At 30.4% G+C, this 13,430-nt stretch overlaps 1 protein-coding gene and 1 long non-coding RNA gene across 2 annotated transcripts in view; one reads left to right on the plus strand and one right to left on the minus strand.

Moving 5' to 3' along the window:
* The window catches only part of LOC139502270 (protein phosphatase EYA1-like), a 105,976-nt gene that overhangs the window by 75,157 nt on the left and 17,389 nt on the right, over positions 1 to 13,430 (plus strand). Inside the window, 8 exon segments of the mRNA XM_071291704.1 lie at positions 546 to 623; positions 1,694 to 1,795; positions 2,109 to 2,175; positions 2,561 to 2,709; positions 5,373 to 5,456; positions 5,671 to 5,741; positions 7,904 to 8,045; positions 10,672 to 10,722. Of these exon segments, the coding sequence (XP_071147805.1) occupies positions 546 to 623; positions 1,694 to 1,795; positions 2,109 to 2,175; positions 2,561 to 2,709; positions 5,373 to 5,456; positions 5,671 to 5,741; positions 7,904 to 8,045; positions 10,672 to 10,722 (744 nt within the window).
* On the minus strand, positions 2,413 to 6,586 carry LOC139502280 (uncharacterized). Its single transcript, XR_011658775.1, has 2 exons — positions 6,532 to 6,586; positions 2,413 to 5,294 (listed from the first exon to the last, which is right to left on the minus strand). It is a non-coding gene; the product is annotated as an uncharacterized lncRNA (long non-coding RNA).

Consider the following 13,430-nt stretch of genomic DNA (forward strand, 5'->3'; position numbering starts at 1 on the left):
ATGATACATTGTTAATTATGGAATTCACCAGCTTTTAAGGAAAATGAGGTTAATTTAAATTATGTGTGGGGGAAAAATTAACATATGATTTCTTAGTGATACATATGGGAGTTGTGGCTTCAGCCATATTGTCTTATCCGTTAATCTAATATTGACATTCATTTGAGGTTTGTGGCTTAAAAATAACGTTTTAGAAGTGTTTTGTCCTGATTTTCTCTTTGTAAACACGCTGTAGTATGCCTATGGGTGCTTGATTTTCTTGCTGTGTAGAAAACCTATTGATGGCCTTGTGCTGTTTTTTGCTCTTTGGTTTGGTTGTTGTCTCTTTGGCACATTCTCTGATTTCATTATCAATTCTATGAATTATAAAGTTTGTCAACAAAATAGATGCCACCATAAAAGGTTATAAACAAGTAGAGGTAGGGATTATACTGACCTGAGATACAGTTTTCATATTGTGAACTTTCTTTTCTTTTTTTTTGCATGATAAAAACTTGTAGAGCATTTAGTTAGATGACTTTTGTATTATAAATTTTCTGTTTAAGGTGGCTTGTCAACAGAAGATGGCACCACTTTCACTAGTGAAGACAGTTGGGTAGTGACGACTGTTAGTTCACCTGTAGGTGTGTATATCTATTTTTTATACCATCCAGTCCTGGGGTATATTAACCAATCAGATATTATCCGATCATTTGCATCCTTGATATTACAAGTCAATAATATTAAGTATGAAGTTGTTTTGGGTTTGGCATATCTGATTTCCATGGATTTATTTGGCCCTGCACCTTCATTCACGGTGTACCCGTATTTGCTTTGAACATTTTGCATAGATGAATTTCTTAAGCATTGCCATTTTAGTCTCAACATTTGTATGATACTTTCAAATTAAAAAAAATGAAATATATCTCTCTGTCAATAGTGTATATAAACAATATAAGATGAATTCAATTTTGATTGGAGAGCAAGCTCTTTTAAACAATGAATAAGACATGGAACAGAAGCATCCCATACAAAGCTGTTTTAAACAATGAATAAGACATGGAACAGAAGCATCCCATACAAAGCTCTTTTAAACAATGAATAAGACATGGAACAGAAGCATCCTATACAAAGCTCTTTTAAACAATGAATAAGACATGGAACAGAAGCATCCTATACAAAGCTCTTTATTATAATGTCATTCTGTTATAATTACTGTGTTTGCTTTCTATTATACACAAATTATATAATTAGTCCAATGTTGTTAAGATGATGTGAAGAGGTTCCTGTAATTATAACATCCGTCAAGTTTTTATGAAGTGTGACCACTTGTCAAGAAGGAAGTAAAGGGAGGTTTATTTGACCTTGGACGAGTTAAGGAATTAAAGGTTATTGTCTTTGATCAGGACGTCCTTGGATAATTATATCAAAACTTGATCCTAGATCTGCTAACAATCTTCACTTTCCTGTGGCTGTCACAAGACAATTGCAAGTATCTGTCTCGTCCATGCAATAAGCTTGGACAGGTTTTAAATTACAACATATTTATATTGATTCTGAATTATCGTGATATACTTGCCACTGAACATAAGATGTTTGGTTATATTATTTGTCAATATCATGCTTATATATTATATCTCCATCAGAAAGACAAATGAACAGTTTTTTTATTGGAATAATGATTTAAAAAGTTTCCCATTTTGTTAATTTGCAGTAAAGGCTGAACCATCAGCAGTTGTATCTAACTCTTCGGCCACTATCACATTAGCATTACCGTCCAACACATCAACATCGGAACAAACAGATCCATTAGCAGGTAAAGTCTTCTACTTTATAAGTCATCATGGGATGTGCTATCAACTCAAATGTTTATTTTCCATGATAATCCTAGCAATATGTTTTCAATTTGGGTACCATTGTTTCAAGAAAATCACAATAATGTGTTATATGCTTTTATCTTTAACTGGATATATAGTTTAGCAGGTATTTGCATATATAATATTGTTTTGTGGAAGATTATATATGTTATTTGTATATGCTTCCTTGGAATCTAATTTGGAAATAAGATATATTATAAATGTAATTTTGTCAATCCTATGTTTGAATGTCTTTATTCTTTAAACTTTCAGTAGCCACGAGTGAGATAGACAAGACTGCAGAATTAACACCCACAGATTTAACTAATTTCTTAAACAGGTAGGCATCATGATTTCAGTTTTTGATATTCATTTTATGCTTCAAAATACCGTAGATAAACAAACATATCTTTAGCAATAACTTATTTATAAGAGTACAAATTATATCGGTAGAATATTTCATTGCATGGATAGAGGAAATATCCTGGGTCCAATTATTTTTTTTATATGAAAATCAGTTAAAAACTTTGTATAATTGATTGATATTGGCTAGGCTTTGAAAGAAAAAATGTCAAGCACATTACTATTGTTTAATTCTTAACAAATGTTTGACTGTACAGCAATATTAAATGGATAGATGTAACATATGGCTTTCAAAAGCTGAGAGTACATGATAGTACTACATTATTACATATAAATAACTGTTATAATTTATCATTTTTCAGTGCTACCATACCTATTGTTGTATCATCTGACGGCAGTGTTCAAATACTAACCACAACAACAGCCATGAATACGTATCTTGGTCAGAACTCATTCCCTAACACAGGATTCTATCCACCACAGTATGCTGGAGCAGCTTATGCCCCAGAATGTAAGTACACTGTTATAGATAGGTCACCATTATTTCCTTTGTCCAACAATTTATTCCATCCGTATCATTATCAGCTCACACACTAGACTGCAAGCATATATTCTAATATCTATGACCGTCAACACATATCCTGGTCAGAATGTTTTGCCTTTTGGAGAATTTTGTTTTTGTCCACTATGATATTATGGGATTAGGTTGTAAACAAGATTCCATGGTGACTTTTACAATTGAAAGTTTGAAACATCAGGTGCTGCCATGAATCTTAAACATTAAAAACTTCACACAAAATGGAAATGTTTACCCATTTTAATCTACTTTTACAACTGATAGTTCTCCAGAAGTTGTAGACTTTTTCTTTTTTCATTAGGTATTATATCCTTGGAAACTGACTTGTACCTTTGTTTTTTGTGGGTTTTTTTTTGCTTTACATGTACCAATTTTGTGTCATGGATGCCCCTTATCCTTTGTTTTCTAAAAGATTAAATATAGAATATAAAATTTGTTGTATAGATACATTTTTATTGAAAGTTTGGCAACACCTAACCTTAGAATAACTTAATATTTAATTTTCACATCAGTGTGTTAGTAAATTTCTTTTTTGGATGTGTTCCTAAGAATGCAGTGTTTTTTCCACCTCATTTAACTTAATTCAGTTTTACTTGAACATTAACAGTCGTTAATGATGTAGTTTTTAGCATCTGCTGTATTTTAGATGTTGTAATATTTTGTCTTTTTACAATAATGCATTGTCTCAGTCATGTAGATTAATTTTAAGGTTTGCCGATAGGGATCGGTAAAATGGTGGTCAGATGTTTCTCTAAAAACATATCTGATCATGATGGCGGTGGTGTTAACTATAGTGCATTGCATAGATAACCATTTGGTCACATGACCACAATAGAATATATTACGCTGAATTACTTTTTATCCAAGATTTGTTGATTTCATTGTGTTTGAATATTTTTCGTTGATTGCCTTCTTTTATTTGAAGATAATGAATTTTAAACAGAATGTACATTTGAAAATAAAAATAACAATCAGTAACTAATCATGATCAAAGGACAAAATGAAGGATTGCGTTTGTTTAAAATTTAAATCATAAAAGAAAAAGTTGTTATTGTTTTTAAGTAGGGAAGGTTAAGTACACAGTTTTGAGTGAAATATTTAGTTTTAAGCTTTAAACTGAATTCTGTGTGAAATTTGGTAATATGCATCCCGTCCCACTGCTTAGAGTACATGCTAGTAGCACTAGAAAGGTGATGCTCCCAATACAACTGTACCTATTGTGAAACAGCTACAGTAAATGAAATACAGAAACTGAACCTGTAATGATTTGTAAGGGCCGGAAGAAATTAAAAAAATATCTATGGCTGAAGTTGAAATTGACAACCATGCAAAAATGGACCCATTTCTATATATGTTTATTAAAAGACCTTACATTGAAAAAAGGTTATGTGTTACTTTATCTGTCTATAATAAACTTAGATTTTCTAAATAAAACTTATTTCCATAATAATTATTTTGTAAGGGACACTTTTCTAAATGAACAAAACATTTTGAAATCTTTTATTTCATGATCCTTAAGAACCATCAATAACATTGATTTATATTTGAATTTGAATAGTGTGAAGGTCAGTATGTCAGAAGATGTATATATACTTTAAAACATCATGTGAATAACTATTTCCTTTAGTAGAAATAGTTTGAGGGTAAAAAACATGTTATCCTACTGTGAATTGTATATAAATAATCATGGCAAGTTAATCGTTGGTATATTAATTCAGATTCATTTAAAAGCTTGCAGGTGTTTTGGGATAAAGCCTGATTTATGATCTTTTAAGAGTTTTAAACCCCTTAAATGAAACATAAATATTCTTCTACCATTCATATAAAATCTGTAGCTTTGATTGGTTTGTGCTTGATTTATATCCATTTTACATTTTTTGTAGGTTTTAATATAAATTATTTTTGCTGTGAAACTAATCATTTAAGCACTGGCACAACCTACCCCCATTGTAGCATGTTAAGAAAATAATAAATTTATGGAGAGTTATGAAAAGTAAACTTTTTATGTTTTCTTTGGATTTGTCAACTTTAATATGCGTTCCAGTTTCATTAATTGAAAAATCATTAAACTTTAGAAAGTATGTGAAGCGTTAAATGCATTGAATGATTTTATAGTAGAATCACGGACAGGTAAAAAATTTGATTAGCTGTTTATGACGGGTAAAAATGAACTCCAGGGGTGACTTGATAAAATTGGTGTCGTGACGGACAGTGTACATATTGATCCTTCATCCTAGACATTTGTTTAGCTTTTGTAGGTTGAATAGTAATCACAATTTACACACGCTGAGTTTTATTTTCCATAGAATTTTGTATCACAGTTTTCTTGTTGTCCTGGGATGAGGATCCTTTGTCACCATTTTGTGCCTGTTGTTACTTTTTGTTCCTTTCGGCTGGTGTCCAAGTGGTCAGTTTGAATAACATTTGACTTTCTAGATAGCCTTTAATGATTCCCTCTATAAAAGAGTATTCTAACAGGTGTGAATGCCTCTGTCTAATCATGAATTCTGAAGAAGGTTCTGATAAAAACAAAACATATCTTTAGAAGAGCAATTAATTTGTTAACAAGCTTAAAATGCCTTCCCATTTATTTACAGTAAAAATAAAGACTCAGGCAGGAAACCAACAAAACTATTTAAGTTACCAAGCAGGCTACAACCAGACAGCTGCCTATTGCTTTAGTGAGTATTTAATTTTAGGTAATCTTGTTTCATAAAAATTGTTTTGAGGAAACGATAGTTCATATTTGAAAATGATAAAGCTATTATTTGAAAAAGTAAATACATGTATTACTTTTGGATTATTATTATAAGTTTATCTTGAAGAAGGCTTTATTATTCATTATTTTTCTCTCTTTTATACCAATGACTAGACTATTTGTTGTTTATGTTTCAGATCCACAAGTACCATTTACAACCAACTCCACAGCAGCAGCAGCCGCGGCAGCGGCTTATCAACAGTCATCGGTAAGTTTATCATCAAACTCAAAATATACAACACAAAGTTTGATTCAGCTTATGTTCAAAGATGTTGATCAATTGATATATATAAAACTTGTGTTCACCCCAGAACATTTTGAGATTGAGTTGTAGCGCTTATAAAGAGGGTGTATTTGTGGTTATGCCAAGAAAAATAGGGAATGGGGGATGTTCCAGAGTAATTTTCTCCAAGTTTCCTTAAGAATTGAGTGTGTTTTGAACTCTGTCATCCTGCGGTAGGTTTCCACCCAACTTCATAGGTATGCTTGTAATATTTACTATTTGATTTTATAGTAAAAACAAGAACAAATGTTGATGAAACAAAAAACAGGTCAAACTAATGTGAGAAATGTGAGGGGGTCACAAAGCAAAAGGGCTTTATCTTGAAGGGTCAATATAAAGTGATAATGAAAAAATAATCAAATGAGTTGTCTCCCATTAAAAAAAATGTTAGCAAAAAAGTGCATATTACAGCTGTAAGTTAATGAATTAATGATACATACAGAATTATCAGGGAAAAGATGCCCAAAACAAGCCAGAAAAATTTGGAAGAAATTTTTTAGAGTGAAAATTTAGCTGATTAGTATTTCTTTGCATTGATCTGGAATTAATCATAATATTTTATTTATTAAAAGTTTCATATCGAACTATTCATTTTATCTGCATAAAAAATCAAATTTTGACACAAAATAAATGTAGCTTTATTCTCAAAATGACAAACTCTTAGTTTTTCATTGTTTATGAACTGACGCATATTCTATAATTTTCATTAACTTACAAAAATAACATTTATATCCTTCCCTATTCTTCACCAGATTATTAAGTACGATAAGAATATGACTTATATAGTCGCTTTATTAAATCTATATTACCTTATTTATTTGGAAAATTAAAATGATAAAAATATCAGATGTTTAAATCTTTCTGGAAAATAATTTAGTATTCATGATATTAAGAGCATCTGAATGGATTTATAAAAATTTATGTATCTTTCAAATTTATTATATGCAATAAAAATGGTAATTTTGTGTAATTTTCTCCAGTTATACATTGGGAGTTTTTGACGAGTATTAAAAACCTGATTAAAATTAAAGTAATTTAATGAAAGATTAAGTGATTATATGTAAATTTTGAAGTTATGTTATATAAAATATAAATTCATGTCATCTATAAATTTATTATTGATGATCTGCACTGACATTCATACATGCCAATAGAATTCAAGGGAGGTTTTCAAATTATTAAAATTTTCATAAGAAAATTAGTAAATCATAAAAAAATAATTTAAAAATGTATACATTGACCTTGTTTTATATGATATTGAGGTGTTGGTTAGTTGACAGTTTTCAGGAAATAATTTATTCAGAGTTTGAAAAAAACACAAATGTGTGCAAAGATAGATAGACATGTACAGATGCTTGGAGCCAGTTAGATATAGGATGGTTTGTCCCAGACAAAGATGACCTTAGTTTTATATCTTAAATTATTGCCAACTCTTCTGTTTACGGTATGGACTCCTATTTTGTTACTTTTCCCTTTAAACCTTACTTTTTACTTTGCAGAGAAGACCATACTGTTACCTTTATTTTTGATTGATGTCTTAAGGCCTTTAGTTTTGTCCAGTCTATAATTTTTGGCTTCTGTGTTTATGCCCTTACAGTTTTCTCTCTGTATTTTTAAATAGCTCCATCTGTTTAGGTGCTTTTCTAGAATTCTGGTGGGTTTTTTTTATATTTGACAAATCTACCTTCAGGCTTGAGACAAATATGAAAAGTAAACATGAAAGAATTTTGCTGTAATTTTACATTTTGTGTGATGTGTGGTTTAACATTTTTTTAATGAAACATTTGTTTTCTTGTAGACAACGCATTTTTTTAAAAAGTAATAAGTACCATTTTAGTGTTATATTGATGTGGTATAAATGTATTGAATATATATCAGGTATTGTCCCCCAGATAATATCATGCGATGGAATTCAAGAGAAAAAAACAAATCATTTTGTGGGTAATATAATATTAGTATCATAATGATACAAGATAAACCATATCAGGATGGTTTCAAATGGTTTTGATATTGGCTTTTATTTTTTCTTATATTTGACTTTCTTTTGATGATTTTTGTATCAAAGTTTGATATTCTTTGTTTTTCAGGGTATCGATGGCTTCAGTTATAACTATCCTGGTGCAAATCCATACTACCCAAGCTATCAGCTGGCAAACAGTACGTCTGCTACAGCTTCACCGTCAAACTCACAAGTGTACACATTGATGGATACCCCCACAACAACAACAGGTTAGTTATAATTTAAATATCTAACTTTTACGTCAGAGCTTATATTTACAAAAAACAAACTTTTGAAAGGAATACAAGTACAGCAGGAATTTTGGTAGAATTCTCACTTAGTAAGCTTCAATTCAGAGGTAGTCTTGTTTTTAGAGAACCTGTTTATGGCTTATGTAGTACCTATTATAATGAAAGTCTGGATTATGTGGCACCTAATTTTGATCATGTTAATTATGGAGCACATGTCTTGTTAGTAGTCTTCTGTATGGAGCACCTATTTAAAGGTCTTGGTAAAGTATACAATGGAATAACAATATCTAGCATAATTTCAGTTTTTTAGCATCGAAAAGAACAGTAAATAAAAAATCTTAAGCTGCTTTTGAAATTTCAGACCACAAAGAGATTCATTACACAAAATTTGACTATTCTCAATTTCTTTTGGAAGAAATGGTTTGTAAAAATAAATGTGAAAGGAAATTGGATCAGTATTTTGTTTATTATTTCAAAAATAAAAACAGTATATCAACTTTATTTGAATAAAATTATTAGGTACTGGCTTTTCAGTCAAGTCTGATGAAAATACTACCCTTAAGGCATGGTATGTTAATAAATATTTTTTTTTGTAATTACAAAAAATGTTTTTATTAATATTTGTCTGTTATACACTGTTATTTTACATAACATCCTTAGTTACAATGCTAGACTGTTAGATCCTGGTCATTTAACTGAAGCTTCTACTGCTTGTAAAGACTGTCACAGGCTTTGACAATTACACTAACAATGAATTAGAGACGACAGGATTTTAATAATAGCTATGTATGTGTAATCGCCAGTTTTCTATAGGTGGATGTCAATTTGATCGATGGCATATTCTGTAGCTGGCACGAATTATTCTGTTCTATTTTTAAAAGCTTTGAAAAAAATAGACAAAATAAATTTCATTTAAATATTTGAGATAAGTGATAAAGTGTTTTGATAAGTTACTGTATCTTAAATTATAATTATCTTCTTTATAAAATTGTCTTTTTGTGGCCTTGGGTATTTTAACGGCCTTTCATTTTCTTCTACTCTAGCTCTGAAGTGTGTTTTAAATATGGTGTCTGCTTCTATTTTTGTGAGATTTTCAAGTATTTATATTTTTGATATATTTTGTTTCATAGACTTGGCAGGTTGAATGATCAGTGAATAAATGTCCTTAGATTTATAGCTTGTATACATGATATTAACTTGACTTGTGTAAGGGAGAATATCCAGTGGTCTTGTGTATGAGAGATTTTACATGAGTTTTAGTTAAGAGATATATTATATGTCAAGCTGCTTAGTGTAAGTGGTCCACTAGTGTATATGTGATCATCACTTATGTCAACAAGTTTCCTAGTATATATGTGATGTTAAGTTCCTTTGTATGATGTCAATATCTATAGTGTAGGTGGTCCTTTAAGGTATTTGTGATTCCCTAGTGCAATTGGTCCATGAGTATATATGTGATGTTGATTCCCCTAGTGGTCTATTATTGCTTGTGATAATTGTCCTTTATCTGGTTGGACCCTTGTAATGACCTTTTCTGTAATGTAATGTGATTGTAGATAAATTGGAATGCAGTTCTCTGGTCTTTGCACTTTTATTATCTATTTCACATAGATATAAGAAGATGTGGTATGAGTGCCAATGAGTCAACTCTCCATCCAAGTCACAATTTATAAAAATAAACCATTATAGGTCAAAGTATACATAGTATAGATTTTCTGCAATAGAAAAGTCAATTGAACTCTTACATTGATTTTTGGTTATGATAATAACAATAATCACTGAATGATTTGTTTTGACTTGTGATTGTCACTCTTTTGTTCATGTTCATTCAATAAATGGCCTTAAACTTAATAAATAATTTTCTCCTTCAATTTACTTAACATTAATAGTTGATTTTGCCAGAATTTAAATGAATTATTGTTGACGAGAAACCTTTAATTCTCCTGTATTGTCTAGTTGTATACACCGTTCATTATTTATAGCTGACTGTATAGTTTTCACATGCAAAAATGTAGCCCAATAACAAACTCCGGTTGACTGATTCGACCGTGTTGTTTATGTTTGTGTATCCACCGTAGATGTTCGATTCTTTCACATGATAAATCTTTTTGTCCGCTTTCCAAACATAAATTTCATGCCCAATATTCTGACAATGTCTCTATAGTGAATTAATGGCTTAAAACAGTTTTTATTGAAACTTTTACGGTGACATAAATTTACAGTTCCAACACCACTCAGCATTTCCTTGTCTTTAATTAAAAATGGTTGAACGGAGAATTTTTTTAAAGTAATGTTTTTCTTCTTTTAGAAAATTTGTTTGCATCATTAACTTGATTTTACATCCTACACCCTCATACATACAAATCTGCAATATAACTATGTGGAATTGTCCTCGAGGTCACAAATAAAACCACAGTAGAGTAATCAATACTAAAATCTTACTTCCTTAGATCAAGTGGAGAAATGAAAAAATTGGCTGATTTCAATTGATTTGAGCATAGTGGATATCATTTCAAATGTAGATAAAAGTATGTTTTAAATATTTGTGTATTGAACTGTTTGGATATAATGCATGTGTTTTAATGACATAAAATTTCAATTTTAGTAGTAAGAAATATACCAAATATACCAAATGGTCAAAGACCTGTTGACACAAGTAAGTTATAAACATGTTTTATCCCTAGCCTCTCCTAGCCTCTACTAGCTACTTTATTTAATGTGTTACATATCCTATTACTAAAGAGATTGGTTGTTTATTTAACATTTCTTTTCTTGGATTCCCTCACACTGTTATCACACTCTGACTTGTGATAAATTGAACCTTGACATAGAAGAATTCTAATAAACTGAACATTGCTGTAGAAGGACCCTCATAAGCTGAACCTTGCCCTAGAAGTACTGTTAAAAAAACTGAACCTAGCCTATAAGTAACATGAACGTTGCCCTAGAAGTACTGTAATAAATTGAACCTAGCCTTAACAGAAAAATGATATACTGAACCTTGCCTAAGAAGCTATGTAATAAACTGAACCTTACCAGTTACGTAAAAACTGAACCTCACCTAACAGTTATGTAATACACTGAACCTTGCCCATGAAGTTACGTAATAAACTGAACCTTGCCTCAGAAGTACAGTAATAAACTGAACCTTGCCCAAGAAGTACATTTATAAACTGAAGTACTGTAATAAAATTAACCTTGGCGGAAAAGTACTGTAATAAACTGAACCTTGCCCAAGAAACAATGTAATAAACTGAACATTGCCCAAGAAACAATGTAATAAACTGAACCTTGCCCAAGAAACATTGTAATAAACTGAACCATGCCTTAGAAGTACCATAATAAACTGAACCTTTCCTTAGAAGTATCCTAATTAACTGAAATTTGTCATAATATGTGGACATGGGTGTATTAGTACATGAATTTAAAGAACTATCAATGTGAATGATTGGTTTACAACTAAGTGGTTATTTTTTCATGATAAAACCTGTTTATAACAGTGGACTCAGTCAGATATAGCATGAGCAAGAATAAAATCTAGATGCTTTAATGAATCTTGCATGCAAGTTGCCTGGCTGAAGTTTATTTTGGATGCTCTATGGAAGTGGCCTTTAAGTATTACCGGTACACATAGCAGACAGAATGTCAACTCATTTGTTTTAAAGGCTTTTAATTCTTTAATCTCTTAAGTATTTTGAAATGTGAAATATTCCAATGAAGTAATTAGTTTTGTGTCTTAGTAGCTGTCTTAAGATAAAGAGGGAAATGTACATATATAATTAATCACTAAAATATAGCTGAAGAATTGGCCTGGATGATATCATTTTAAATGATTATAAAATCAATACTAAAAAGGTATGCTTTAAAAAAATGTCACACCGTGAATAAAGAACCAGCTTGATGTCATGGTGAACGGATGGAAATTAGTTTTCCTTGTCAGGACTCTGTGAATAATGCAAAATTTGTGTAAATAAATTCTCACATTTTAGTCTCTTAAAAGCTTTTTTGTTCAAAAATGTCTTTCTTGAATAAAATATATTGAAATAAATTCTGAGTACAGACAGCTCATAATGTTTGGGTGTTTTAGCTGTTGAAAAAAACTGGCAAGAGTTAGCGGTGTATATAATATGCTAGACATGTGTACTGATGATATGTCTGTTAGTAGATACAATTAGAGTTTTGGTCTCTCTGTTAGTAGATACAATTGGAGTTTAGGTCTCTTCGTAGAATATTGTTATGTTTATAAGGCTTAAAACAAAGTGTTTCCTCTATACAGTAATTTTTTTGTTTTTTTAAACTACAGTGCCTCCAAAAAAACTATGTTAACATGGTTTGCAATATGATATATGAGATACATGTACCATTTTATAACTTAGCTTATATGAAATATCTCATATACCTTGTATCAATTTAGCAGTTTTCTGCCTATTTCAGTTTTTGACTGCCACATGACTTGACCTAAAGAGATCTACTTAGTATTACCCCTTATTGTCAATATATTGCTTTAATGTCCCTTTCTTTGTAATTTCACCCTTGGTTGGACTTGCATATGTTGTGACTGGTTCTGAAGGAGACCAGTGATACCACAATACATTTTTATATATATACATGAACTTTGTGTAAGGTTTTGAGGCAAATTTGTTTTGGGTCAGCTTGTAATGCTGTCAAAGGATTATATATCACTGTTAATGTGCTTATTTTAGATGTGTTTTATTTTATTCTTTTATGGTTGAAACATGTCTGCATGGAAAAAGTTGTTTTTTGTTGTTTTTATTATCCTTTTATGATGAATAAAATTCTGTGTGAAATACAGTAGGTTTTTTTTTACTAGAGGCAATATTATGCTTAAATTTCCACAATACAAATATGTCAACTTGTTCACTCACTTTTATCATATATAACATTATTTTTATATATTTACCGACTTTTGTTATGAGAGTACAAAAACATTTAAGAAATAAGTACAGCAGCTGAGCTATTTCCTTTGAATTGATATTGGTGCTAGTTAGTTCTCTGTTTAAATATTTTTTTATTTGTTGTTTGTTTGTCATTAAACTCACATAACTTTTGAAATGAAATTGATACTGCACTTTTATAATAGAAACCTGTAAATTTACTAGAAAACAATTTAGAATACTACATGTTGTGTTATTGATACTGAAGCCTTCAAACTTTAATTTTTAAGGCAATTTTCTGGAAGATGTCAATACAATTAATAGTTCCAATTTAAGATTTCACTAAAATGATCTTTTCAAAAGTTCCTGAGACTTGCAGTTTTTTTTCCTTGCCTCTGATGTAAGTTAAACCAAGTTGTTCTTTTTCTTATACAGCAGAAATATAATACTGCCATGTCAGTGGGTCATT

The sequence above is a fragment of the Mytilus edulis genome, chromosome 1 (genome assembly GCF_963676685.1).
Source record: "Mytilus edulis chromosome 1, xbMytEdul2.2, whole genome shotgun sequence".
Classification (NCBI taxonomy): Eukaryota; Metazoa; Mollusca; class Bivalvia; order Mytilida; family Mytilidae; genus Mytilus; species Mytilus edulis.